The 24,984-nt window shown below is 43.2% G+C and overlaps 1 protein-coding gene across 3 annotated transcripts in view; it reads left to right on the forward strand.

Moving 5' to 3' along the window:
- The window catches only part of SEMA5A (semaphorin 5A), a 568,430-nt gene that overhangs the window by 180,403 nt on the left and 363,043 nt on the right, over nucleotides 1-24,984 (forward strand). For 2 of the 3 annotated variants that reach the window (XR_009491999.1, XM_002696441.7), the window contains exon 3: nucleotides 21,593-21,787. Coding sequence is in view for 2 of the 3 variants with exons in the window: in XM_002696441.7 (XP_002696487.2) it covers nucleotides 21,667-21,787 (121 nt within the window). In the remaining variant the exon portion in view is untranslated. Of the gene's footprint in view, nucleotides 1-12,424; nucleotides 12,500-21,592; nucleotides 21,788-24,984 lie in introns of all 3 variants that reach the window. The other variant, XM_010816848.4, reaches the window with a different exon arrangement.

Genomic DNA, 24,984 nt, shown 5'->3' on the forward strand with positions numbered 1-24,984 from the left:
CACAGTGGGTGCTATTTACCAAGCTAAAGGGGCAACTTTGAGGACAAAACACAGGAATGCCATGTCAAATTTGGAAAACATTTGTCAAGCCTGTGGGCCTGATCATTTCTTTTCTGTCTAAGCAGAGGGCTTTGCATATTACACCTTATTGTCTGGGCTAATAAGACCAATCCCATCTTCTTAGGTTCGAGTGAAGGTTTCCTTTTTCCCCCGGGTAAAATGAGTATAGTAAGGAAAAGCCTTGGAGGTCCCAGTTGCAGAAATGTCTGTCACTGACTCAGTTTACACCTGCATGTACTGTATTTTTATCATAAGTGTTTTTCACCTGATTTTATTTTATTTTATTTTACATTTTAAATTTTATTTTATTTTTAAACTTTACATAATTGTATTAGTTTTGCCAAATATCAAAATGAATCCGCCACAGGTATACATGTGTTCCCCATCCTGAATGAGAATAGTAGGAGTTTCCTGTTGTGTTTGGAAAATTCTTATGGGAAGTTGGCATCTGCTCAGTCAATATTTTTACCTTCTCATCATCCTCTCTTTAAACTTGCCTTGCTTCTGTCCTGCCCTCAGCTCCTGTTCTCCCATCGTTTTGTATCCCTTATACCCAGTGAGTCAGCCTGAACTGAATCTACAGATGGAACTTAGCCCCAGTCTCATTAGCAAATCCAGAAAACTAATCTCACCCTGCTCACTTATCTTAAAACTAAATATTAATATTTTGTACTTACTCTAAGTTACAAACTAAGTCAATGCTTGTTGAAAATTCAAACAATACAGAAGAATAGTCTCATCTCTTTAGAGTCTGTATATATGCATTAATATACGATATTTGTTTTGCTGTTTCTGAGTTACTTCACTCTGTATAATAGGCTCAGGTCCATCCATCTCATTAGAACTGACTTACAGGACAACAGTGGAGATGCAGACATGGAGAACAGACTTGTGAACACATGGGGGAAAGAGAGGGTGGGATGAACTGAGAGAGTAACTTGGAAAAACACCCATTATCATATCTAATAGATAACCAGTGGGAATTTGCTGTATGACACAGGGAACTCAAACCTGGTACTCTGTGATAACCTGGAGGGGTGGAATGGAGTAAGAGGTGGGAACAAGGTTTAAGAGGGAGAGGATATGTGTATCAGTTCAGTTCAGTTCAGTCGCTCAGTCGTATCCGACTTTGCGACCCCATGAATCACAGCATGCCAGGCCTCCCTGTCCATCACCAACTCCCAGAGTTCACTCAGACTCACGTCCATTGAGTCAGTGATGCCATCCAGCCATCTCATCCTCTGTCGTCCCCTTCTCCTCCTGCCCCCAACCCCTCCCAGCATCAGAGTCTTTTCCAATGAGTCAACTCTTCGCATGAGGTGGCCAAAGTACTGGAGTTTCAGCTTCAGCATCATTCCCTCCAAAGAAATCCCAGGGCTGATCTCCTTCAGAATGGACTGGTTGGATCTCCTTGCAGTCCGAGGGACTCTCAAGAGTCTTCTCCAACACCACAGTTCAAAAGCATCAATTCTTAGGTGTTCAGTCTTCTTCACAGTCCAACTCTCACATCCATACATGACCACAGGAAAAACCATAGCCTTGACTAGACGAACATTTGTTGGAAAAGTAACGTCTCTGCTTTTCAATATGCTATCTAGGTTGGTCATAACTTTCCTTCCAAGGAGTAAGCGTATTTTAATTTCATGGCTGCCGTCACCATACACAGTGATTTTGGAGCCCAGAAAAATAAAGTCTGACACTGTTTCCACTGTTTGCCCATCTATTTCCCATGAAGTGATGGGACCAGATGCCATGATCTTCGTTTTCTGAATGTTGAGCTTTAAGCCAACTTTTTCACTCTCCTCTTTCACTTTCATCAAGATGCTTTTTAGTTCCTCTTCACTTTCTGCCATAAGGGTGGTGTCATCTGCATATCTGAGGTTACTGATATTTCTCCCAGCAATCTTGATTCCAGCTTGTGTTTCTTCCAGTCCAGCGTTTCTCATGATATACTCTGCATATAATTTAAATAAACAGGGTGATAATATACAGCCTTGACGTACTCCTTTTCCTATTTGGACCCAGTCTGTTGTTCCATGTCCAGTTCTAACTGTTGCTTCCTGACCTACATACAGATTTCTCAAGAGGCAGGTCAGGTGGTCTGGTATTCCCATCTCTTTCAGAATTTTCCACAGTTTATTGTGATCCACAGAGTCAAAGGCTTTGGCATAGTCAATAAAGCAGAAATAGATGTTTTTTCTGGAACTCTCTTGCTTTTTCCATGATCCAGAGGATGTTGGCAACTTGATCTCTGGTTCCTCTGCCTTTTCTAAAACCAGCTTGAGTATCAGGAAGTTCACGGTTCACGTATTGCTGAAGCCTGGCTTGGAGAATTTTGAGCATTACTTTACTAGCATGGAGATGGGATATGTGTATACCTATGGCTAATTCATGCTGATGCGTGTCAGAAACCAGCACAATCTCGTAAAGCAATTATCCTCCAATTAAAAAGAAATAAATTACAAAATATAGACAAATATAAATTACCCTCCACTTCTTAGGAGTAATCAAAGTTTTCTTTCACCCAGAAACATACAAGCATAAAAATCATCTGGCTTATTTCAGTCAAGAATGGAATCCTACTCCTTTTTTTCTCTGTATAGATAAGTAAATGTCTACACTTTATTTTTTCAGCATCATTATTGGATTTTTGTGTCTGTGTGTAGAGTTTTGCTACTTTGGTTTTACAGGCTGTGTACTATTTAATAGTATGGATGTGCCATGATTTATTTGATTTCGTTATAAAAGTAACTTTGGTCTTTTCACTTCTAGCAGATAAATGTGTTTGCTACCCCCATTCTCAGAAAATTCTACCCTGAGGTTTTTCTTCTATTTCTCCGACAAAATGTGATCATTCTAGCTCGTTTATACAATTCCCAGGCTTCCAAAACTCATCTGTTCCTCAGCCTCCTCTTATATTAGCTGGATATCCTTTCCACTGTTTGTAAGTGATTGGTTGTTCCTTTCCTTCAACAAAGATTAGGTCATGTCTAAGTGCAAAAAATACATGTTTGGGGCTTTGAGGGGCTATGTGGGCATCCCTGATGGCTCAGTTGGTAAAGAATCTACCTGCAATGCAGGAGGCCCTGGTTCAATTCCTGGGTTGGGAAGATCCCCTGGAGAAGGGATGGGCTATCCACTCCAGACTTCTTGGGCTTCCCTGGTGGCTCAGCTGGTTAAGCATCTACCTGCAATGCAGGAGACCTGGGTTCGATGCCTGAGTTGGGGAGATCCCATGGAGAAGGGAAAGGCCACCCAGTCCAGTATTTTGACCTGGAGAATTCCATGGACTTGACAGCCCATGGGGTCTCTAAAGAGTCAGACATGACTGAGCGACTTTCACTTTCACTTTGAGGGGCTGTAGTGTTGTGTGTGGCACAAGGTCTCATGGGTGGCCCTGCCACACAGCAGAAGAAGCCAGATTATAAGCTGAGCTGAGCTGATGGCCATGCAGACAGTTGCTTCCCAAGGAGGCCTGGTGGAGGGCCCTTGCTTCTCGCTGGGGAAATGGTAATGGACATAGGGGAACTCGTGAGTGATATGGACCTCAGAGGAGGCATGGGGTTCTAACAGAGACACAGAAGAGACCGTTTCTGTCCATGCAGAGGGTAGAAGTGGAAAAGCAGGGAAGTGGATGGGGCTGAAGAGGATTAGTGGGTCTAATTATTCAAGTGGCTTGATCATGGGGAGGCGATGAAGTAGTGAAATTCCTCCACTGTTCTCTCAATGTTTCCTAACTTCCACATTAGCACCACTGTGAAGTTTCTGTTTACACTGCCTTCCTTGTTTTTAAAACACATTTTTCATGTCTTATTCACATTTTTAAGCTGTTTTACAGCATATTTCTACAATTCTTATTATCTTTTTGTAATTGTATAATTGATTTACAGTATTGTGCTTAAATATTGTTTTAACAAATTCAAATTATCCTTTAATTTTATATATTTTTTAATAGATATAAGTCACTTCAGTTGTGTCCGACTTTTTGCAACCCTACAGATTGTAGCCCGCCAGGCTCCTCTGTCCATGGGATTCTCCAGACAAGAATATTGGAGTGGGTAGCCATTCCCTTTTCCAGGGGATCTTCCTGACTCAGGGATCGGACCTGCATTGGCAAGGTGGTTCTTTACCACGAGTGCCACCTGGGAATCTCAAATATTGGTTTACTGTATTGTATATTATTCTTGACGTTTTCTCTCACCATGATGTTTCTAATATTTGTTTACATTGCATGCAGCTGGTGCCCATCCATTTTCCCCATGATATAACATACCATAAGCTTTCCCATTCTCTCAGTGGACACCTCTGTTATTTCTTGTTTTTTGCTATTATGAAAAATGCTGCTGTGAATGTTCTTTTACACGCTTCCTGGGGAGATGTGGAATTTTCCTAAGGCCGAGGCCGCCCACCATCACAGTTCTTTTTAAACCATGAACTGATTTTATCATCCCTTTGTAGGAAGACACTAATTTGGTAGCTGGAGGGTTTTTTTTTTTTTTTACCCTGCAAATTTTAAGAAGTGTTTTAAAAATAACCCTTATTTGTTTATTAAAACTTTTTGCTGCTTCTTATTTGCTAGGGAGTTATCTATGCTCTTTCAAATTAACTCCTGTGATCTTAAGCCATGGCTTTTTTCTCCATTTGACAGATAATGGATCCTGAGGCATAAGGGTATTGTTAGAGCTAAGTGAAACCCAGGCAGTCTAGGTCCAGAGTCTGTGTGCCTAAGCATCTCTGAATTGCTACCTATCTCAAGCCAACAGTGGTGGGCAGGTGGGTCACTGGGACTTGGAGGCTGAGGGGGACCATAGGTACTTCTTGCTTTTCTCCTGGCACGAGCAAGCAAGCAGGCATCCTGCAATTCTGTTGAAGTGTCGCAGTTGAAGAGTGTTCGTTGTGTTGTGTGTGTGTGCTCAGTGGCTCAGCTGTGTCTGACTCTTTGTAACCCCATGGACTGTAGATCACCAGGTTCCTCTGTCCATGGAGTTTCCCAGGCAAGAATACTGGAGTGGGTTGCCGTTTCCATCTCCAGGAGATCTCCCTGGACCAGGGATTGAACCAATGTCTCCTGAGCCTCCTGCACTGGCAGGCAAAGTCTTTACCACTAGCGCCACCTGGGAATGGCTTGCCAACTTGATGCAATCTGTCACTGCTTTTCCTGGATTTGAATTTAGGAATTCTTCTTATTGTGTTTCCATTAACACATCCACTGTCACATCTTTTTTAATATTTAGAAAATGTAGAATTTAAAACACTTGGGGATTACTTTAAACCACGGAGACCTTTATTGTAATGTCCTCAATGACCTTTCCATATTTCAGGCTAATGAAGTGAAGAATAAAACACCATATGTTCACAGCACATCTGCATGCCCCAGCATTGTATAACGCGCTATTTGCTCCATGCTTTTGTGCCATCTAATTCACGGGCTTTGCTGACTTCTTCTGCTGAAATCTCACCTAATAGACTGATTGCTTGTGAGGAAACTTGTAGTTTTCCATAGAAATGCTTCTGAAACTTATGATAAGCACCACTCAGAGACATTGGCAGAAAGCATTCAAGCCTTGACAGTGATTTTTTTTTCCATCACTTAGCTGAAGGCTGTCTTGGTTTCTTTCCTTTCTAGGACCTTGTCAGTCAGTCGATAATATTTAATATCATACTTTCTTCTGGACCCTGGGAACATCCACTGAGCGTGACCGAGGCTCAGTCCTCCAGCTCTGATATTCTTATGGATTAAGCAGGCCATAAACACATACATCAGTGGAGTGGTTTCATGTAATTTTAAGTGGCTTAAGAAGAGAACAGGGCAGAATCTGCTAGACAGTGAGAGGCCATGTCAGCCTGCCAGGTTGGGACTCATTTCTGAGGAGGTGAGGTTGAAAGAAGCCTGAGGCATGAGAATGGTTTGAAACAACCTGGAGAAATGACCTCTGGACCTAAGGAGTGGCAAGTGGCATCTGAAAGCTGATGAGCTCAGTGGGCAAAAATACCACAGAGATGAGTGTGTGCCTGTGTGTACCTGGGTGTGTGTGCATGGGTGTGTGTGATCTCAGAATGGTGCCTAAGAGTGCTGGGGAAGGTGCAGAAGTGGGTGGGGTCAGTCCTTTAAAAACATGCAGATATTTTATTATAATTATTCCTTTTGTCCATCTTTATTGAGGTACAATTGATAAATAAAAATTGCATATATTTACAGCATACAGTGGGGCTTCCCAGCTGGTGCTAGTGGTAAAGAACCCACCTTCCAGGGCAGGAAGCTTAAGAGGTACCGGTTCGATCCTGGAGAAGGGCATGGCAACCCACTCCAGTATTCTTACTGGAAAAATCCCACGGATACAAGAACCTGGTGGGCCATAGTCCATAGGATCAATAAGAGTCAGACTCGACTGAAGCAACTTAGCACAGCACATAACACAACACACAAAGGGATTTTTGTTTTTGTTTTCTTAAAGAGCAAATAGGATGGAAATTTTTTGGACGATTATCTAAACAATTTTATGAAACTTTGTAACTTTGATAACAACACCTAAAAGCCTAAAAAAAGTAATACGCAATTTTACTTACAGAATAGGATCAAAAATCACAAGTGACGTAAGATCTTAATGAAGCAAGTGAATCAGTTATCTTAAAATGACCTAACTGGGAAGGAAATCTAAAAAAACAGGGAATATATATATATATACATAGAGAGAGAGAGAGAGAGCTGACTCACTTTCCTGTACATTCAGTTCAATTCAGTTCAGTCACTCAGTCATGTGTGACTCTTTGCGACCCCATGAATCGCAGCACGCCAGGCCTCCCTGTCCATCACCAACTTCCGGAGTTCACTCAAACTTATGTCCATCGAGTCCATGATGCCATCCAGCCATCTCATCCTCTGTCATCCCCTTCTCCTGCCCCCAACCCCTCCCAGCATCAGAGTCTTTTCCAATGAGTCAACTCTTCGCATGAGGTGGCCAAAGTACTGGAGTTTCAGCTTTAGCATTGTTCCTTTCAAAGAAATCCCAGGGCTGATCTCCTTCAGAATGGACTGGTTGGATCTCCTTGCAGTCCAAGGGACTCTCAAAGAGTCTTCTCCAACACCACAGTTCAAAAGAATCAATTCTTCAGCGCTCAGCTTTCTTCACAGTCCAACTCTCGCATCCATATATGACCACTGGAAAAACCATAGCCTTGACTAATGGACCTTTGTTGGCAAAGTAATGTCTCTGCTTTTCAATATGCTATCTGCTGCTGCTGCTGCTGCTAAGTCACTTCATTCGTGTCCGACTCTGTGCGACTCCACAGACGGCAGCCTACAAGGCTCTGCTGTCCCTGGGATTCTCCAGGCAAGAACAGTGGAGTGGGTTGCCATTTCCTTCTCCAATGCGTGAAAGTGAAAAGTGAAAGTGAGGTCGGTTGGTCATAACTTTTCTTCCAAGGAGTAAGCATCTTTTAATTTCATGGCTGCAGTCACCATCTGCAGTGATTAACAAAACAATATAAAGCAACTATACTCCAATAAAAGTTTTAAAAAATGACCAAATAAAATGATTTCATTATATTTGGGCTTGTAATACAAAGGCCCTCCAATATCAGGAATTCGTATAAACATACCATATCATTAGGTCAGTGCGATGTGATGTGTTGATGTATATACACACACTGTGAAATGATTGTCACAGTCAAGCTGCTGAACACACCCACCCTTCGTCTGTCACCTGCGTGTGCCCGTGTAATGAGGATGTTTAAGATCTAATCTGTTAGTGCATGTCAAGCACACAGTGTGTATTGTTGACCAGGTCACCATGCTGTCCATTAAATGTCTAGAACATTTTCATCCCATGTAACTGAGCCTTTGTCCTCCTTCCGGTTTCTCCCACTCCCCAACTGCTGGCAGCCAGTTCTACTCTCTGCTTCTATGAGTTTGACATTTTCAGTCTCTTTATAAAGATTACTCTGGCCGCAGTGTAGATAATAGACTTCTGTGGAGGGAGTTCAAGAGAGAAAAGCCTTAAGACTCTGATGAGAGAGGGTCTGCTGGGTGCAGGTGGGAGAAGAAACAGCTTCACATGGGATTGCAGCCTTTGAGGGGAGAGGGGGCCAGGCATGTGATCCATTGTTGTTATTGTTCAGCCACTGTCGTGTCCCACTCTTTTGCGACCCCCTGGACTCCTTGCAGCACACTAGGCTCCCCTGTCCTTCACTGTCTTCTGGTGTTTGCTCAAATTAATGTCTGTTGAGTCGGTGATTCTATCTAACCACCTTATCCTCTGCCCCTCTTCTCCTTTTGCCTTCAGTCTTTTGCAGCATCAAGGTCTTTTCCAATGAGTCAGCTGTTTGCACCAGGTGGCCAGAGTCTGGAGCTTCAGCATCAGTGTGAAGTGTGAGCCATAGGATAGGGTTTGTTGATGGGTCAGAGTATCACATGGGGAAATTAGAGACACCAAAATGACTCTGGTTATGACGGGGAGGACTCAGGGAGGAAGCAGATTTGGGGGACAGTGGCAGCTAGGGGTGTGTTAGGTCCTTGTTTGATTGGAGGTAATTCTTTGCACTCAAGCAGGAATGAAGAGAAGATGGAAGTTGCAGTTTCAGGGTCAAGGTGGAGCTGAGACATCAATTGATATTCCCCACCTGATGGTTGCTCTTCCACATCTTGGGCTCCCAGGAGGATGTGTAGACGGTGGGAAGAGAATGACAGAAGATTGCTAAAGCCATCTCATAGTTGTGCTCAGGCTGGTGCATGTTCATCACTGGCTGGGTTAAATTCTGGTCCAGGAGATCTCTGACTTCAGGGTCGCTGAATGATGGTGCCAGTTAGCAAAATTTCTATCTGCAAGGAAACACATATTCAAGCCCAATACGAAGTCAGTTGGTAGAAATAGAGCACCTGCTTATTTTTTCAGCCAGATGATACATGTGTCTAGCAGGGCTCCAATCTCTAGTCAATAAATGCTTATTGTATACACAGGGGTAGTATCTTCAGTGTAGTGAGATGACCATGGATTTGGAACCAGGGATGCACCTGTTAACATTGTTAGCTCTTCTGTTTATCTGCAGGACCTCCTTGAGTCTTGTCTCTATATCTGTAGAATATGAAAGACGGCTAATGCTTATTTTATAGGCTTGTTTCAGGAAAACAAGAAGTGTATTGATGCTGTACGTAACCACATAACCTTCTGTGCAGTTTCTTAGATTTTATCACTCTGATGGTGGAATCTTTGATTTTGATATTATATGTCTCAGTGTTATTTTCTTGTGATGAGAACTTTTACAGTTTGGCCTCTTGTGTGCTCAGTCACTCAGTCCTGTCCAACTCTTTTCAAACCCGTGGACTATAGCCTGCTGGGCTCCTCTGACCATGGAATATTTCAAGCAAGAATACTGGAGTGGGTTGCCATTTCCTCCTCCAGGGGATCTTCCCAAACTAAGGATCAAACATGAGTCTCCTGCATCTCTTGCATTAATAGGCAGATGCTTTTCCACAGTGCCACCTGGGAAGCCTCATTCGCTCTTTTAGCAAATTGCAAAGATGCAATGCAATATTAACTACAGTTATTACTTATTTTAGTAAGGATTGCTTATTCTTGTTTTTGAATAACTGCCCCCAAATAGTAATTAGTACTCATGAGGTTTGTCTTTTTTGTTCTTAGACCAAAGAGTGTGACAGATTTGAATCCAACGAAAAAGCTTTGACATGTTGGTCCATTGGACTTAATGTGCCTGCATGCTAAGTCGTGTCTGACTCTTTGTGACCCCGTGAACTGTAGCCCACCAGGCTCCTCTGTCTGTGGAATTTTCCAGGCAAGAGTACTGGAGTGGGTTGCCTTGCCCTTCTGCAGGGGATCTTGCCAACCCAGGGATCAAACCCAGGTCTCCTGCATTGCAGGCAGTTTCTTTACCATCTGAGCCACTGGGGAAGTCCCATTGGACCTAATAGGTATCATTAGATGTCACACACAGGGCCATTCCCAACTGAAATCTGAAAACACCAATCAGCGGCCTTTTCACGAAACCCAAATTGTTAGTAGTCTATTATATGTAAATTTATCTGTTACAATCTCCTGCATGTGTGCTCAGTTACGTCTGACTCTTAATGACCCCATGGACTATAGCCCACCAGGCTTTTCTGTCGATGGAATTTCCCAGGCTAGAATACTGGAGTGGGTTGCCGTTCCCTCTTTCAGGGGATCTTCCCAACCCAGGGATTGAACCCTTGTCTCCTGGAAGTCTCCTACATTGCAGGCAGATTCTTTACTGCTGAGCCACTGGGGAAGCCCCAGATTTATCTGATGCTATTTCAAGTTATTTGTATTTTCACCCTACAACAATGAATTTGATGAATTTACTTCTGCTGTGAGTTGTAATTTCTTCCTTTTTCATCCTATGATTTTTTTCCAAGCGGTTGCAGCGAATTATGGTGCGCTAGAATAACTTATGCAAACCCCTCAGGGGTCACAGACTTCCGTTATATCTTCCATGTGCTTTCATGTTTCCAGGCCCAGGGAGACTTCCTCTTTTTAGCTGGTCTGCCTATAGTAATCCCTTCATCCCTTTGACCATTAATTGGAAAATTATGACATTTAGAAAGGACATTTCTCAAAACCGTGGGAATCCTTGTATTTGGACCAGATGTTAAGAGAATTTTAATAGAGGAATAAAACATCTGTGACAGGGACTAGCAGAGTTATAGAAGGAAAGGGAACAAGAACTGCATTTTAATGGCAGCATCAATATTGATAAGAAGGTAGAGAGGCATGTGTGAGCGTGCGCTGTTTCTGTCCACTGACTCATTTCTCATGAGATAATTTTTTTTTTGCATACATTGTACCTTCTGTATTGTCCAGAGGCTAAGATTGTCACAGCCTTATTTTCGAATGAAGCACGTACACGGGTAATTGTAATTCAGGGTGACAAATAGAAATGAGTATTGATGTGTAGGGGCCCCATGGGGGTAGAGGAAAGTGGGAAAGAATCAGAGAAAGTTGTTACTCAGAGATGAAGCTTAAAAACTGGAACTGGAGGCAAGAAAATCTGTCAAAAAATGGCTAATATTGTAGAGGAGAGAAATAGAGAGGGTGTTTAGGGTAGGGAGGGGTTGTTGCTGTTAAGTTGTTCAGTCGTGTCCGATTCTTTGCCACCCGAGGGACTGCAGCATGCCAGGCTCCTCTGTCCATCACCATCTCCCGGAGTTTGCTCAAACTCATGTCCATTGAGTCAGTGATGCCACCCAACCATCTCGTCTTCTGTCGTCCCCTTCTCTTCCCATCTTCAATCTTTCCCAGCATCAGGGTCTTTTCCAGTGGGCTGGGGGAGAGTTGTCAGAACACAGTGACAAAATGACAGAGGAGCTTTGGGAAGATGAAGGAGGGGAGACAAGGTGAGTCCTTGGATTATGAGTTGAATGTCAGAGTAGATGGGGAGCAGCGATAAGAGAAAGTAGACATAAAGGATACAGTTGGTAAGGCAGACAAGGAAGTCACCCTCAGATGGGGTCCTTCTGTCTGATTTACGTGAAGAGGTCTATTTTTGGAAGAAGTCTATTTTGATTTATAGATCTGGATTATGTATGGAGGTCTCACAGAGCATTATAGACTTGGAAGTCACCCACTTTTAGGAGCTATATCAAGTCATTGAGTTTGAAGAGATGGGCCACTGAGAGTGTGTAGACTGAGAAGAAATGAATGTTCAGGAGAGGCTGAGTTACACCTTCATTTAAAGGGAAGAGTGGGGAATAAGGGTTCTGAATGCAGTAGAGCACTGGGAGATTGGCATGGTTAGGGAAGCCAGGGAGGAGAGGGTTTGGGGAGACATTTAAGAGCAGAGGTCATGAGCACAGTTGCTATGGTGATAGATGCCCATGGCATAAGCTCATCAGCCTTGGCAATCACAAGGTGGTCAGTGATGCTGAGCAGAGTAGAGATGTTGGAGAGCATTCTTTTCTTCCTGCCACTGTTGCGTGCTTTGCATGTCACCATCGACATCGCACCTTCTGGTTGACGAGAGACAAAGTGGCGCTCCGCCTCCTGCCTATCTTACCTAAAAATGAACAGGGGCTATGAATAGTAATTGTCACACTACGAGAGTCACTTATAAAGTGATTATTTTGTTCTGCCCATAAGAGTTTCCTGCCTTGAGGGAACTTCTCTGGATAAATCCCTTAGTAATTGTAAATATATTAATAGTTACGTTGTCTTGTGGGACCATTACTTTTTTTTTTCTTTTTTAGAAAGAGTTCCTGTTGGTGTAGCTAGCACAGAAGTACATTGAATGAACGTTCACTTAGTTTTAAAACCTGCTGACAGATAAAATTAATATTGCCTTTGTGTAAATAATAATTTTATCTAATGGACTTCATTTATTTTTATGATCCCTCCAGGCGATCTGGAACTAAACAAGGAGAAAAAGGCAAAAGTCTAATAACAATTCCCTTTGAAGAGAGATATAAAATAAGGTCAGTGGAGCCGAACCATTATTGAAATGTATAAAATAGTTTAATGTTTGCTTTTCCCCATTTTATACCATGAGGTCATTTTATACAGCCATAAAATTCCATCTCATCTCAGATATGGTGAAAATCTGTGAGTAAGAAAGTCAGTTTCTTGCTCAGCTACCTGAAGGTGCCATGCAGAAGGGGTTCCGTATTTGAGGGCGGTCAGGGTTTTCATTAAGACATTCCTAAAAATGTTGCACTAATTCATTTGTGTACAACCTCTTTTGGCTGAAATTTGGCAGTCATGGTACATGGGTTAAAACAATGTAAAGAGGATTCAATTTTTATAAAAATGTACCTAAAAATTGAAGATGCAATATGCCTGGTGAACATCCTGATTTCCTTTATAGACTCAGTACCGTAATAAGAAAACTTTAATTTTGCTTTATTTCCCAAAGAATACAATGTTTGGTTATTGTTTTTGGAGAAGAATAGAGGAATCTATTTTCTTGGACACTTTGCATTAAGTTTATTGTTTTATTGCTTCTTCACTTAATGGCATTTCCTCCTCAGTACCTAGAATGTCTGATGTTATGAGGAAAGACCCCAAATTCATTCAACAGGTTCCTTCCAGCCCTGAATACACCCAATGGGCTTGGATGGCCCCTGACCTTTATTCCCCCTTCTTGAACTTGAACCCTTTAGAAGTCACAGCTTCTTCCTCCATTCAGAGGGATTCCTCCTTTTCCTGTGGCTCATAAGATTTGCTCTTACTTCTAGGATAACTGGGTATTTATCAAAAGGTGGATTTTGAGTTGCTTTGATTACTCACACCTGTGAGCTGGAAGTGCCCAGACTGTGCCCTCTTCACTTTGCGCCTGTGTCACAGGGCTCTCCCTTGCCCACAGGTGTCATCCTTCAATGACTGGCTGGATTAGTGACGACCCCTGTTTCCAGACCATGGGTTCATCTGTTATGCTTTAGTCTCGAGACAGAACTGTGTTTCTGGGTGTGATTTGAGTCATTTGAACTTGTGGCCCTGTGTGTGGTCTCCCCAGTGTGAGCAGGAAGGTAGGGGCACCAGGCAAAGGGCCAGGGGGTTTTGCTCCTGTTTGAACGTGGCCTGCCACTGTTTGCTCCTTCTTACCTTAACCTGTAAGATCTGTTCAGTCCATCTGAGCTTTTGCTTTCTCTGCTGCAAAGTGATGAGATGACTTCAAGTGTCCCTTCCATCTCTCAAATTCATGAGTTTTTGAGACACTTCCCATATCCCGTGTGCCAAGGGACTGAATAAACCGCCTGATGAGGGTGCTTGCTCTGTGGCGAGAGGTGGGTGAGCTCTCCATGATAAATAAGACATCAGTTATGTGGTTTCTGATTCATTCAGACAGCCAGTTCAGCTTGTTGGAACGTCTAACTTGGGGCTGTCACTATTGCTCAGCCCATAGCTTGTTTGTGATAAAAAAAGAGAGAAGTCAAAATTTAGAAACCTAGAAGGTTATGACTTTCCATAGACCCCTTGATGAGTAGGTAGAGACTGTTCATGATTCATCAGGGTTTACCGCAGGGGATCTGCCACCTTGGCCGGAGTAGGTGGCTGCTGTGTGTACAGAAGGTGGAGGCCAGCCCTGACCGTGGGTAGTGGGAGCCTCAGGACACATGTGGGGCCGAGGCATCAGTGGATATGCAGATGCTTGTGCAAGGCTTCCCGGAAGGACCGTGGCTGGGTTGCTGGAGGGGCCAAAGGGAAGCCTTGGTGCTGGCAGCGGTGGCGGTGGAATTGGGAGGAGATGCGTCGTTGGTGAAAGGGCAAGGGGTTGTCTTGGGAAAGCAGCGGGAAGATCTTGCGAGGGTTTCAGTGGGGCTGGGCTGTTTACCTGGCAGCTGCTGATGGTGCAACAGCCTCCAGGATGCCACGTTTGGCTGTGCCAGGGTGTGCAGGTGTAAGGCTCTGTGGTCTGTTCCAAGGGTAGGCTGGTTCCTTCAGTGGTTCTGCTGCTTTTGCTTTGGGCTGGGGCTTTAGTCCCTGGGGGAGCGGCTCACCTGATCCCATGGAGGAGGGCCACGAGATGCTTGGAAAGATGAGGGTAACACAGACCTTTCGGAAGAGCTGGCCATCCCCGTCTTCCAAACGCTGTCATGTTTCCGATGGTACCAAAGACCATAACTTTTTACAATTAAGATGCACATGCAGAGCGTCTTCCCGAGGGTCGTTGTGCTCCTGCGAGGGTGGAGCTCAGCCTGCTGGTCCTCTCCAAGCCTCTCATTCGTCAGTTCTCTCACCTGGCTTCATCCTCTCAGAGATGGTGGTCCTGAAGCCATCAGGTAGGAGCTGGGCTGGCAGGGTTTCCACAGGCTCTCAACACCAGTGAACCTGGCTACTTCTAACCTAAGACTCAGAAGAAAACCAGCCGCTGCTGAAAAGAGGTACATGAAGCTTATTTTGGATCTGTTTTTACTAATAACTAGTGAGACTTTTGTTCCCGAAGCAAAACTTCTTGTGTAGCTTTCATTCTTTTGATTTTTCTTCTGACAGCAGTAATTTTTTTTTTTTTTACTAAAAGCAACAGTTATTTTCTGTTCCCCAAAGCCTATTCATTTGCAGTGTGGGTGTGAATGGGAAATGTTATTTATTGCACAAACACACATATACAGAGTTTTGCTTCTTTAGATCGAGCTTATAGAGGGCTCCTCCCTCCCGCATCAGGAAACTGAAAAGAAGGCTTGAGGCATTTTGAAGAAGCTGCAACGAAAATGATTTGATTGCACAGCCCAAACAGGCTCTCTGTAATAAATCTTCCTATTGACAAAATCACTTGCTTAGTATCAACTCACCAAACATACTTTTAATTTTCCAGAGATAATAGGATGGAATTCGAACAACTTTTCCTGAAATTGATCCTTTGAAAATTCTTTCCTCATGTATTTCCCCAATGGAGCTAAATAGTTATATTTAAAGTGACTTTCATTTTTCTTGAAATTTTCCGGAAATGATTCAATACAAATTCACTTGGATGATTTTATAAGCATATTTTGAAGTAATCTTTCTTTTTTTTTTTTCGTTTCACACATGATATTGTACATGTTTCAATGCCATTCTCCCAAATCTCCCCACCCTCTCCCTCTCCCACAGAGCCTCTTTCAAGTGATGATAGATTTGGGAGAGGTGTTTTGACACATTCAAATCAGAGATTATCAACCAGGACAATTTGATAAAGTCTGGAGGCAATTTTCAATGGCTCAGATAGTGGGACGCTACTGGTTACTGGGTGGTAGTGGGTAGAGAGAGGCCAGGGGTGGTGCCAAATGCACAGAACAGCTCCCAGAACAAAGAACTGCCTGGATCTAAATATCAGTATGTCCGAGAAGGAGCACTGAACTTGCTGACATAAAGATGCTTCTCCCCACCCCATGGTAGTCCACTAAGAAGCAAAAGTCCAGGATGGAAGGACCTGATGTTTATATCTGAGCCCACTTATAGTAAAAGGCCATTCAAGGAGTTAGTTTTGATGGTAGGATGCTCAGAAAACCCTGATCTAAATGACGACTCTGCATGTCCCTCCCTGGCACCTTACCAGGATGACTGTTTATAGTGCCTTTATTTTAGGGAAAAAAAGGTAACATGTTATAGTCTGAAAATTATAAACTTCTAAAAATCACCTGTTCTCATTAAATGTGCTTCCCTTAGCCTAACACGGCAAACCTGTAATTTCATCTCCTCCCCATCAAACCACGGGTCTCTCCCATTTTAGCTGCTCTTTTCACTTGACACGGCATTTCCTTCTCTAATCATCACTTCCAAAATCCCAGGGAGGGGACGGATCGGGCATTTGTGTTATTTTTCTTCACCTTTCCTTCGGGAGGCAGCGACGTCAGGACTGAGACAGGAATGCATGGCTGTCGTGAACGTGAGACAGTCGCAGTTGGCGGTTGTCTGTGTGGCTTGTTCCACATAACAGAGTGGGTTCTGGGTTGCCTTGGATCTGATACACGAAAAGCGATCTGCAAGAGAAAGAATTTGCTTTTAGCCTTAAGGGGACGTGAGCTCAGTCTCAGAGGTCGAGGTGGCCGTGTTCCCATCCATCTCCGTGATGGATGCTGTTCAGAGGGAGTTGGTGTGTCTGAGATACAGCTCTGGGCGCCTGGTGGGTGCTGGGCGTGGATGTCAGTGCTTGCTGTCCTGCCTGTCACAAAGCCAGCTAGCGCTTGTTGAGCTACAGTGTTACTTTCATTAGCTTTCCTATATATTTTTTTAATCATCACCATTTTTTTTTGATGTGGGGCAGTGATAATCTAGCTGCAACCTTTCCCGAGAGGGTTGGTAAGGGTGCTCTGCATCTCCTTGCTCTGAACAGAACAGAATTACATCCGAACACCTCTGACAGGTGTTATTCTTTTTAAAAATTTAATTTCTTATTTTATATTGGAGTAGAGTTGGGTAAAGAATCTGCCTGCCAATGCAGGTGACGTGGGTTCGATCCCTGGTTGGAAAGATGCTCTGAAGAAGGAAATGGCAACCCACTCCAGTATTCTTGCCTGGAGAATTCCTTGGACAGAGGAGCCTGGAGGGCTAGTCCGTGGGGTTGCAAAAGAGTCTGACACAACCTAGTGACTAAACAAACAACAGCAAAGGATGGATTTATAATGTTGTGTTAGTTTCATGTGCATAACACAGTAATTTATTTCTAGATATACATACATTCATTCTTTTTCAGATTCTTTTCCCATGTAAGTTATTACAGAATATCGAGTAGAGTTTGCTGTGCTGTACAGTAAGCAGGTCCTTTTTGATTATCTGTTTTATATATAATAGTGTCTTTGTGTTAATCCCAAACTCCTATTAAGATACGTCATTTGGTGAAACGTCATAAGCCTCAGGTCACAGGGACCCCAGGATTCCCTGTGGGTCCCTGTATTCACCTCTAAGCTGGCATTCTAGAGGAGTCTCCAGTTTTGCAGACTGTGACCCCACTTCCAAGGGTGAAATTAATCATACTTTTAATTTTATAATCCACTATAACCATGCTTTTAATTTTATAATCCCTTTGATTCTTTTCATAACCACCTTTTCTGCTGCTGCTGCTGCTAAGTCGCTTCAGTTGAGTCTGACTCTGTGCGACCCCATAGACGGCAGCCCACCAGGATCCCCCGTCCCTGGGATTCTCCAGGCAAGAACACCGGAGTGGGTTGCCATTTCCTTCTCCAATGCATGAAAGTGAAAAGTGAAAGTGAAGTCGCTCAGTCATGTCCGACTCTTCGCGACTCCATGGACTGCAGCCCACCAGGCTCCTCCGTCCATGGGATTTTCCAGGCAAGAGCACTGGAGTGGGGTGCCATCGCCTTCTTGGAACCACCCTCTCTACTGGAACCATAATCCTTTGGCACCTCTGTTTTTCTGGGTCTTATTCTACCTCTCCTTCTTGAATCTACATTCTCATCTCTGCGCCCCACTCCTCAGTGACTGGGACTCCATTGTCCATGACAATGTGCTGTCTCTGGGCAGGGGCCATGGCCCACTGGATGGAGGTGCCTCTGGACCCCAGTTTTTCTCTGCATTCCTTCCTCCACCTTTCTTGCTCACAGACTCTCCCTCCCATGGACACCATTCTCTTGCCTCTTCATGATTTGCAGCCCCTTCATCTGTTTCTCTGTCTAATTTGCACATTTCTAACCCCGGGAACATTGAGTCAACAGGAATCAGAAGGTGGAGACTGTGAAAGACGACGTACCCTCCACTTCATGCTTTCTCCATCTTTATATCTCATATATTGAGATATCATCTCTGTCTCATCACTATCTTGGTATCTTACTGTATATTTATGAACACACCCCCTTTTTAAAGATGAAGCCCCTTTCTTCCTTTCATAACCACCCTCTCTTTGCTCCCCTGATGGCTTAACTGGTAAAGAATCTGCCTGCAATGTGGGAGACCTGGGTTCGATCCCTGGGTTTGGAAGATCCCCTGGAGAAGGGACAGGCTACCCACTCCAGTATTCTTCGGCTTCCCCTGTGGCTCAGCTGGTAAAGAATTCGCTTGCAGTGCAGGAGATCTGGGTTCAATCGCTGGGTTGGGAAGATCCGCTGGAGAAGGTAATGGCTTCACTCCAGTATTCTGGCCTGGAGAATCCCATGGACTGTACAGTCCCTTACCATATATTCATGAACACACCCTGTTTTGAAAGATGAAACCCTTTTCTTCTTTTTCACAAGCACCTCCTCTTCTGGAACCTTAGTCCTTTGTCACCTGTTTTTCTGGGTCTTATACTACCTCTCCCTCTAAAATCTGCATTCTCTTCTCCACTCCCCACTCCTCAGAAAAGGAGACATACTTAATGATCATTTTTTTCTGTATCCTAAAATTTTCAGAACTTTGATCTCTTAGTGCTTATCTGACTTCATCGAATTTTCTGGGGTCACCTAACATTCAAGGTACCACACATATCCTGTCCCTCTTTTGCTTCATCCGTTTCCTTCTTGGCTCCTTGCGTCATGGATTCTGTCTCCTGTTTTTCTGAAACTGACTCCAAAATTGACCACTGACTGTTCTTTGACTAAATACAGCCAGCGGCCTTCACTCTGCCTCATCAGGGTACAGCTGATGAGGTCTCTTTTAAAGTGTGTTATATCTGTCCTCCCAGCAGCTTAATTTGGCCCCCGTGGTGCTATATTTGTGAGATGCTCTGTGTTTCTTCTGTTATTTTTGTGTGGTTACTTTTCTTTAACAACTTCTAAATAAATACTTCTCTTTAGCCAATTTTTCCCCGTCTCATGTTTCATGAGTCTGAACCACACCCATGATTTTAACCATTCTAAATATTATATGCTGTCTCTGATTCTTTTTTTTTTTTTTTTTCTTTTCTGAGCATCCGCCATGGATTTTCCACAGTCTGCTGCATTTCCTTGAATGTTCTCTTAGCATCTTAAACCCAACACGCACCAAACCAAATGATCATATCCTCCTCTAAAACGTCTTCTGTTGTTTTTCATATTTGGAAAAAAAAAACGGCCTCACTGTCCTCAAAGGGACTTACATCCTTTGAGTCTGTCTGTGCTTTTTGCTTTCTGTTCCTCCACATTTAACAGATTGGAACAATGGTCATTTATGAGGAAGTTGAGCCAGGCTCCACTAACTGATGCCTGTGCCCTTGGGATACTTACTGGAGTCACTCAGTGGGTTTCATTCACGTGTCAGGCATCTTGGTGGGGCTGACCGGGAACCCGGACTATGTGGGAGATGATGCTAGGAGGACCTGTATGTGGTCTCTCTGGCTTGGCGGTTTCAGGGGCATTAAACTTCTGACCCCGTGTCTCAGTGCCCCAGAGGATGTGATCAAAGAGACAGGAAGTGGAAACTGCCAGTCTTTAAGGGTGAGAGCTTGGAAGCTGGGGTGTCATCACTTCTATTATATTCCGCCAAGCAGAGCAGTCAGAGAGCCAACCCAGATTCAGGGTTGCAGGGAAGGGACGCAGATCCAGCTTTCAGTGGGAGGCAGGTTGAAGAATCTATGACATCTTTAATTTTCTGGACTTCCCCTTACCCATTACATGGCGTGTTTACTGGGTTTGCCTTAATTTCTGTTGACACTGAAGCCCCCTGAAATCACAGATCCACTTATTCCTCTTCTGGACAATTGCCATAGCTTCAATTTAACTTCTCCACTTTTATGCTCTTTTTTATCCAATTTCCTGTGTGCACTCTGGAGAGAATGATCTTGTTAACATTACTTCTAATGTTAATATACTGTGGTAGGTTATTGTTATGAAAATAGAGACATCAGAACTTAGTATCATTCACCTTCCAAATCTTAACCCAACCTGCTCTCTAAGCTGCTTCTCCCTTCTCCCCTCTACATCCTCTGGGGTCCAGATCGAGTACAGTAAACTGTTCCCAGCACGTATAGCCTGATCCTTCCTCTTACCCCATCCAGTGCGTCTTTTCATCCTCTTCTGGATTACTTCCGGAAATCTCTGTCTGTTGAAATCCTCTTTATCCTCTACAATTAAACTCAAATATGAAGTCCTCCTTGGGCCCATCCTTGATTCCCCTAAATAGCAGCGTGCTCTCTCCCCTAACTCTCACAGCACCCCAGCTTCTTTTTATGGTTTTCCAACAGCTTGGATTATCGTTATTTTTATAAGCCTATCTTATTTTAAAGCTTATTAATCTTTTAAATTATGCATGCTCTTTAAAGTCTCTCAGCTCCCAGCGCAGTAATTTCATTTCACCCAGTAGGTGCTCCGCTTAGGTTTTATTTGATTCACACTTGAGCGCTAGCCAGAAAGTTTGCAGCCAGGTCACCAGTAAGTTTCAAAGGATAAACTCACTCACTGTGGATGAGTTTTAAGAGCTGGGGGCATGATGTTAATCAGGTTATTAGGAAAGGGCAATGCTCATGGCCCTATTTAATAGGGGCTTTTATATTTTGAAAAGGGAAGGGGAGGAATTCAGAGGGCTTCCACATACAGGTCTGTGTATGCACAGGGAGGTAAGAATGGTGTTCCAAGGGAAAAACCAAATGATGATCAAAAGTCTTAAAGTGCATTGTTCAGGGGTGACGATGACAACTCGACAGAGCTTAAGCGTGAATATTTTCCCTTTTATAATGGATGGGTTATCTCATAAAGTCATTGGGAGGAACAGAGGTCTGGATTCAGATATATATATATATATATATATATATATATATATGTATATATATAAATGCTAAGTCGCTTCAGTTGTGTCCAACTCTGTGACTCCATGGACTGTAGCCCACCAGGCACCTCCGTCCATGGGATGCTCCAGGCAAGAATACTGGAGTGGGTTGCTATTTCCTTCTCCAGGGGATCTTCCCAACCCAGGGATGGAAGCCGTGTCTCTTATGTCTCCTGCTTTGACAGGTGGGTTCTTTACCACTAGCACCACCCGGGAAGCCTGTGTGTATATATATATATATATATATATATATATATATATATATACATTTCTGAAATATCTTCCAGAAAAAGGGATGTTTTTCTAAGTACTCCAAGTCTCTCTCTTTTTTTAACTAGAGTGCTGAGGCTTTACCAAAAGGCCAACTACTGAAAACCTGAGCCCATGTTCATGAACTTGTTCTCTTCTGTGTGTTTTAGGCACTTTCCACACATGACGGGACCACGAGCTTCTGGTTAGACAAGTGCCCGGAGCTGACGGTCTCCTGCCCATCATGAAGGGACCCTGCGTCATCGCGTGGCTGTTCTCAAGCCTGGGGTGGTGGAGACTCGCCCAGCTAGAGACAGATGCATCTCTGTGCCAGAGAGCAGAGCACCCAGTCATTTCCTATAAAGGTGAGAGTCAGGCACGCTTGCATTGCAAAGGCACCGTTGAAGTGCAAGTCTCATGCTTAGGATAGCAGCAGTTATCACTCTGTTATTCTGTGACTTTAGTTTAAAATCAGAGCAAAAATACGAAATCCCCCATCGCGAATATTTTGTATTTTGAAACTGAGAAGAATTCAAGCTCAGAATTATCACAGATAGAAAATCCCATCGTTGAGGCCACGTTTACTTGACAGGTGCTGTCAGCCCCCTAGGCATGTGAACCAGGGGAGAAAAATGTGGCCCATAGAAATAACAACATACCAAGCAAAACAAAAAATTCTTCACTCCAGCATTTCTCAACAAAGCCCGAGTCCTTTCACACAGCGTATGCCTTTGTCTTTACCTGGCATTGCATGGCAGACAGAATTCTTTTGCTGTCTCAAATATCTCCACAGATCTGCAGGGTCAACTGATTACTATGTGTACATGTTCTTTTATTATTTAATTCATCAAAAGTTTTTAGAGTTCTTTACCCCTCCACACTGATAGGCATTCAAGATGAAAAGTAAACTAGTCTTTGTGTCTGTCTTCAAGGAAATCACACTTATATCATGAAGCCAAGTATGATCAGACATTGTATTTTAATAATTCATCCACTAGTTTTCTATTTTTTACTATTTTGTAACTTTTGTATCACAAAAATTTTGAAATACATACAAAATTAGAATCTGTTCTAAAGTCTAAGGAACACTCAACCCTTGGATTTATTCATTCATGGCCCGTCTTTTTTCTTTTAAATCCCCACCCATGCTCCACCCACATTCACCAAATTATTTTGAAACAAATTCAAGAAATCATATAATTTTGTCATGACAGTTCAGTTCTTGAATATCAAAGATGAGGAATTCATATTACCGTTATCACACCAGAACAATCAAAAGCCCAAACATAAACCAATGCCATAAAACTAGCAAGCGTCACGGGAGTGCTGTGAGACCCCTGATGGCCTCAGGAGTGCTCGCTCCCTGCTTTGTTAACGGTTGTGTTGAGGCAGGAATGGAATGCTGTTCATACACTGCGGCTGGTTGGTGTATCTCTTGAGTCTCCTCGTCTCTCGCTGTGTTGTGTTGTTTTTGTTGCTCCACTTGCAAGTTCATTTTTAAAGAAACCTAAGTTCACTGTCCTGGAGAGTTTCCACAGTGCTTCCCATTGGTGTCATTGAGATGTTCTTCTGTCCCCAGTGTTTCTATAAACTAGGAGTGATAATGAGAGGCCACTCGGATTCAGGTATGCAGCTTTTTGTCTCTACTGTGTCAAGGATGGTGCCCTGTCCTTCACTGGGCTATGAAATAATCAGTCACTGATGATCATTCATTCATTCATTCATCTAAATCTGCTGACTCATTCATGGGTGCAAAACTAGGAGTCTTACCTTTTCCTACTCTTCCTTCACTTAATGGCTAAGTTACTTGTACATAAAGTAACTTTCACTCCTTAACTATTTGAATTTCCTAAGGGTGCATCTGACATAGGAAAGGCAGAGTGGATGCTTATTTTTCTTTCCTGTGCCATTTTTTATACAGTCCAATTAGTTGGTTCTCTAACATTATCCAAAGGGGACAAATAAAATGTTCTGTTTGCTTTTTTTAGAGTTATTTTTAATATATGGATTTCAATATTTGATATATTTCAATTAATTGCAGCGTTTATTCTTGTAGATGGTGCAATGATCACATTTCAAGCTTAGGGGCGGGGACGCTCTTGAGGTTGCCTCCTGAGTTTTTCTGAGACAACTCGAGTGGCCTTTGATGGCTTCATTATTCTCTGGGATAACAAGGTGCCTTTCACTCCTCTTATCCATTTCCTTCCATTGACCTGAGAAGCAGTCATTTTTATGTGATTGGAGCATAGGAGTGGCCAAAGAGAGGTCTTGTCAGTGTGCAGAGCTAAGGAAAGCGTTCTCCACAGCACACTTTGGTTCTGGGTGCTTCTAGTTCATCTCGAGGACTCTAGGGATCTCTTCTGGACCTCTTCCATCCTATGTCTCTGTCTTTCTCTGCTGTGCACAGACTCCTGTCTCTGCAGGTCAATGTAATTATTCCTCTGTCTTTTCCTGCAATACACACTCAGTTGTTTCAGAATAATGGCTGTGTGCAACTCTAGTCCTTGTTGACTACAGAAAACCCTTTCGTGTGATTTTTCTTTTATAGTCATCAGGGTGTGAATTGCACTAGATAATCGAAGCAAAATTACTGCTTTGAAATTGAAGGAATTTCAGTTTGTATGGTTGGGCCATCAACTCGAAACATAGTTAATTTCACTTTTGGTTTTTGAGATTTTTCAAAATTGACATAATTCTGTAATATTTTAAAGCCCAATTAAAGAGGGTGTTTGGAGAAACTGACTTCACTCTGTTTTCCTTACCTTGTTCCTCCTTTCTCCTTTTAGCTCACCTTTTACTTAGAGTTTATGATTTTTGTTTCTTTTTTAATATAAATAAAATTCCACACACACACATATACATGTACAAATATATTCATACCCTCTTTTCTTAAAAAGTAGCATGTATACAAAAAATTCTCTCTATCGAGCATTTTTTCACATCAGGATATGCCCTGGAGTCCATGCCTCAGTAACATGGATTTATGTCACTTCTCATAGTCACATGGCTCTCATCTATGGAATGAGCTCCAGTCTATTCAACAACTCCTTACTGGGGGACGTGATCATGTATAGTGTTACAATGCACAGTACCTCCTGGAATAGTCTTTTGGTATTTTTTGCAAGTGTGCTATTGGTAGAGATGCCTGGAATTGGGATTGCTGGGTCAAAGGGTGAATGCACCTGTGGTTTTGCTAGGTCTTGCCTGATTCCCTTTCATGAGGGTTGTGCCATCTTACATTCTCCTTGCTCTTGGTATGAGTGTTTGTTTCCTACCAACCTTTCCAGCGGAGCACACTGTTAGGCTTTGGCTTTTGGGACAACCCCAGAGTTCATCAAAGTCTTCCCAGGTGGCTCAGTGGTAAAGAACCTGCTTACCAACGCAAGAGACATGGCTTCAGTCCCTGGGTCGGGAAGATCCCCTGGAGGAGGAAATGGCAATCCACTCCAGTATTCTGCCTGGAAAATTCCACGGACAGAGAAGCATAGCAGAGACTACAGTCCACAGGGTCACAATAAGTCAGATGTGACTGAGCTACTGAGTACACGTGCGTGCATAGTGC

The sequence above is a fragment of the Bos taurus genome, chromosome 20, assembly GCF_002263795.3.
Source record: "Bos taurus isolate L1 Dominette 01449 registration number 42190680 breed Hereford chromosome 20, ARS-UCD2.0, whole genome shotgun sequence".
Taxonomy (NCBI): Eukaryota; Metazoa; Chordata; class Mammalia; order Artiodactyla; family Bovidae; genus Bos; species Bos taurus.